General features: G+C 31.6%; 1 protein-coding gene across 1 annotated transcript; it reads right to left on the bottom strand.

Annotated features, from left to right (window-relative positions):
- Window positions 1-1348: 1348 nt before the first annotated feature.
- LOC107059486 (two-component response regulator ORR24-like) lies at window positions 1349-3302 on the bottom strand. Its single transcript, XM_015306043.1, has 3 exons — window positions 3026-3302; window positions 2749-2825; window positions 1349-2143 (listed from the first exon to the last, which is right to left on the bottom strand). The coding sequence occupies exons 1-3, from the start codon at window positions 3300-3302 to the stop codon at window positions 1349-1351; spliced, it is 1149 nt and encodes a 382-aa protein (XP_015161529.1).

The following is a 3302-nucleotide window of genomic DNA, read 5'->3' as shown; positions in this document are numbered from 1 at the left end:
AGGCAAGGGTGGGTCCACCCCTAATTAGACATCACTCCGCCCCTACTAACATTTGCTTCATTCTCGAGTTGCTTATGATCCGTTGAATCTATCAAAAATGGAGTAGATTAAGTAAAAGAAATTGGCTCTATGTTTAACGTCACACCTCGACGAACTAGAGCCTGCTAATGAATAGAAATATGAGTTGCATCAGATTCTTCATACAATAATGCATCAATATCAATGATATCTTTGGATGATTCTTCTTAGTTTTTTTGGTTCATTCAAAGTATTCAACATTCACTTTCATGTCCTTGACTTTAACTCTGGCTTTGCTAGATTTCGACTTTTCATGGGTGGCTTTATCAATCGCAATTGGCTGAGACTAAGGACAGTATAATGACGGTTTAGTGAATAATTCGAAAGAGATATCCAAATAAAAGCTTTTGACATCTCTTCTTTGGGATTGAAACCAATGGTCCATTGTAGAGTAGGTATTTAATATATTTAGCCGCAACTAATACATAATCATCATACCTTCCTCTACAACAACTTGTTTTATTTCTTCCATAATTGGGAAAAAAATGTAAGGCCAAAATACGAACAAAATCCTTAGAGAGCTTACCTAAAAGTCAATGTGAGCACAATAATAAAAAGTGTATCTCATAGATGTTAAGGATACACCAAATATTATGATGCAATATAATTAGTCCCACAAATAATCGATCCCATATACAATGATAAAATAAATGGGTTCCATATTGAACAAAATAATAATCCCAAGTCAAGAAAATAACAAAGGCCTTTAAACTAATGACGAACATTAGTTCCAAATGGAAAAACAAAAACAAACCAACAATCCAAGTCATACCAAACAACATAGTCTCCAAAAACTTGAAAGATGCAATTTCCACTTGAAAAAAACAACTTTGCCACTGCGAGGAGCCCTTGTATTAAGAGATCTGTCATTGATAGTCTTGATATCATTGGATCATCATATTGATGATTCGTCAGAATAATTAACTATTTCTAAAAGTTGAACGCTTGATGTCCCTGCCATCTGCATATTAAGTTTTACAGTAAAATTTAAAGGAGATATTGGGTGAAACCACAATATTTTCTTGAAAAATAAGTCAATATTAGTTTTAAAAAATATCATCATGGAAAATGAGATTTAATCTCGCGCTTGATATGGATATGTAATACAAATAATGATTTAAATGTTATACTAATTTTAGCTAATATCAATAATCAAACACGGAATATACATAATATCAAATTAGATAGAAGCATTAACTTTGCTATCAGAGTAAACTTGATCAAACTTACCGTCTTGTTCATGAAACTTAGCACTCGGAGGTTCATGATATTATAGGAGATACTCCGTATTATTGTAATATGCCTCACACTCTTCCTTCTCATTTGGATCACGCCCTTCAATGTCACTCTCATATAATGTCACAATAATATTGCCTGGATCAGATATATTTGGCTCACAAATATATTGTTGAACATTTGTATTTGTTGCTCCTAATCCATTAATAGCCGCATTTCCAACATAAGTATCAGACACATTCAGATTCAAATTGTATTGATTAATTGACACATTTTCAATGTCTGTATCAGACACTATTCTGCTACTTGAATATGTTGTCCCATAGGTCGCATTGAGATTCAAGTTGTAAGCACATTGAGCATGATCATGATCCCCACTGTTAAACGTCAAGCCAGGCCTATAATTAGTGTTCCCATTAATTGAGCCTTGTAATTCTTGTGAACCCAAGATTCCAAATAATGTTTCATGTTGTAGCCCACCACCAACGTTATTTTGGGCCAACAAAAATGAGTCATTGAATGAATTGTCAATATTGAAAGAGTGGGGTTGAACCTGAAGTTGTGGGAAATTGAATTGTTGTTGAATTGAATTCTCTCCCCTAGCAAAACTATTGTTGGTATTGGGAGTTGAAAATGAAAACTCTGGGCCTTTTTGGATTTCGTTTGGGTTACATTGCGGATTCAGTACATTTGTTTGAAGTCGAGGCATTGCCCCATATTTAGGAAAGTTACTTCTTGGTTCATGAGAATCATTCGAGGATCCCTGTCCTGATGGGAGACAAACATATTTTTGCTCTTTCGGAGATCTCCATTTATTGCGACGACATTTCTAAAAGATGTCATAAGAAAACAATAAAAGAGAGTTAGACTATGAATATATTTATCCTCTGAACCCATTGTTGTTTAGGTGTGTTTGGAACAATCAAAATCAATTATAAGAGTAAATATTTTTGGTGTTTGATAATAGGTGAATGATGAAAGTCTTTTAAAACAATATGAATTAAAGATTCATAATTATATTGTACCATTGAACTACAAATAATAGAAATTAGTAATGATTAATTAAGTTCTATCCGTAAATATTATAACAAAAGTCTATTTCTAATCACCTTTAATGAGTGAGTGTTTTGATAAGACTTTTGAGTACTAAAAATTGACAATAATATCTAACTATTCACTGGTAAAAGTGAAATAAAATTACAAAAATCTACTTTTGATATAAATAAAAATTAAGTTAGTTGAAAAATAAATAACTTCTCACTGAAGTGTTTGATGAAAAAATATGTCCAATCAAAACATTTTCTAGCAACCAAATTTGAGAAAATAACTTCACAATTTTATTTTTTTTAATTTTTATGTTGCAAAATAACTTTCCTCGTACCTTACACACACAAATGATACATAATTACTACTTAATTTTTTTTAAAGATGTACCTGTAGATGGCTACCAATTTGAATTCTTGTAAGACCAGACACTTGCATTAGCTCAAAAATCTTCTTGGGGTAACATCCTACATGTTCCATAAGAATGTAAGTTCAATTTAATAACTATAATATTTTCATATCAAGTTCAAGTACATGTAAATACAACAATCATTATGCTTTAATTTCATACAAATTGACGTTCGCTATAAGTACGAATTTTCATTGTTAATATCGTTCAATATAAATGAATTATAAATAAATTTAATTAATGGTGAAGTAAACTTACTTCCTTCTCCAAGTTGTTGTACAGCTTCCATGAATTTGACATGAAGATTATCAGTCCATTTAGTTGGATACCTTCGCCTAACAACCTTATTAATAGCATTGCTTTGACTTTCATCTTCATTGATATCTTTCGTGCTTTTTCTATCTCTCTTATTCCTTAGCTTGTGTTTTCCATTCAATACGACATTGTTTCCAACATTATCATTATTACCAATATCATCAACATTTATTTGATCTCTATTTTTTTCTGATCCTTCTCTTGCCTTCCCTCGTTGCAT

This window comes from Solanum tuberosum, unplaced genomic scaffold (genome assembly GCF_000226075.1).
Source record: "Solanum tuberosum cultivar DM 1-3 516 R44 unplaced genomic scaffold, SolTub_3.0 scf00021, whole genome shotgun sequence".
NCBI classification, from domain to species: domain Eukaryota; kingdom Viridiplantae; phylum Streptophyta; class Magnoliopsida; order Solanales; family Solanaceae; genus Solanum; species Solanum tuberosum.
This window is presented reverse-complemented; position numbering and strand designations above follow the sequence as displayed.

What these genes read in the sequence shown, in the direction of transcription:
- LOC107059486 (XM_015306043.1), bottom strand. Translation starts at nt 3,302, where the DNA reads ATGCAACGAGGGAAGGCAAGAGAAGGATCAGAAAAAAATAGAGATCAA. An exon ending in ACAACAACTTGGAGAAGGAA is followed by an intron (nt 2,826 to 3,025) that starts GTAAGTTTACTT and finishes TGGAACATGTAG; the next exon opens with GATGTTACCCCAAGAAGATT. An exon ending in AAATTGGTAGCCATCTACAG is followed by an intron (nt 2,144 to 2,748) that starts GTACATCTTTAA and finishes GACATCTTTTAG; the next exon opens with AAATGTCGTCGCAATAAATG.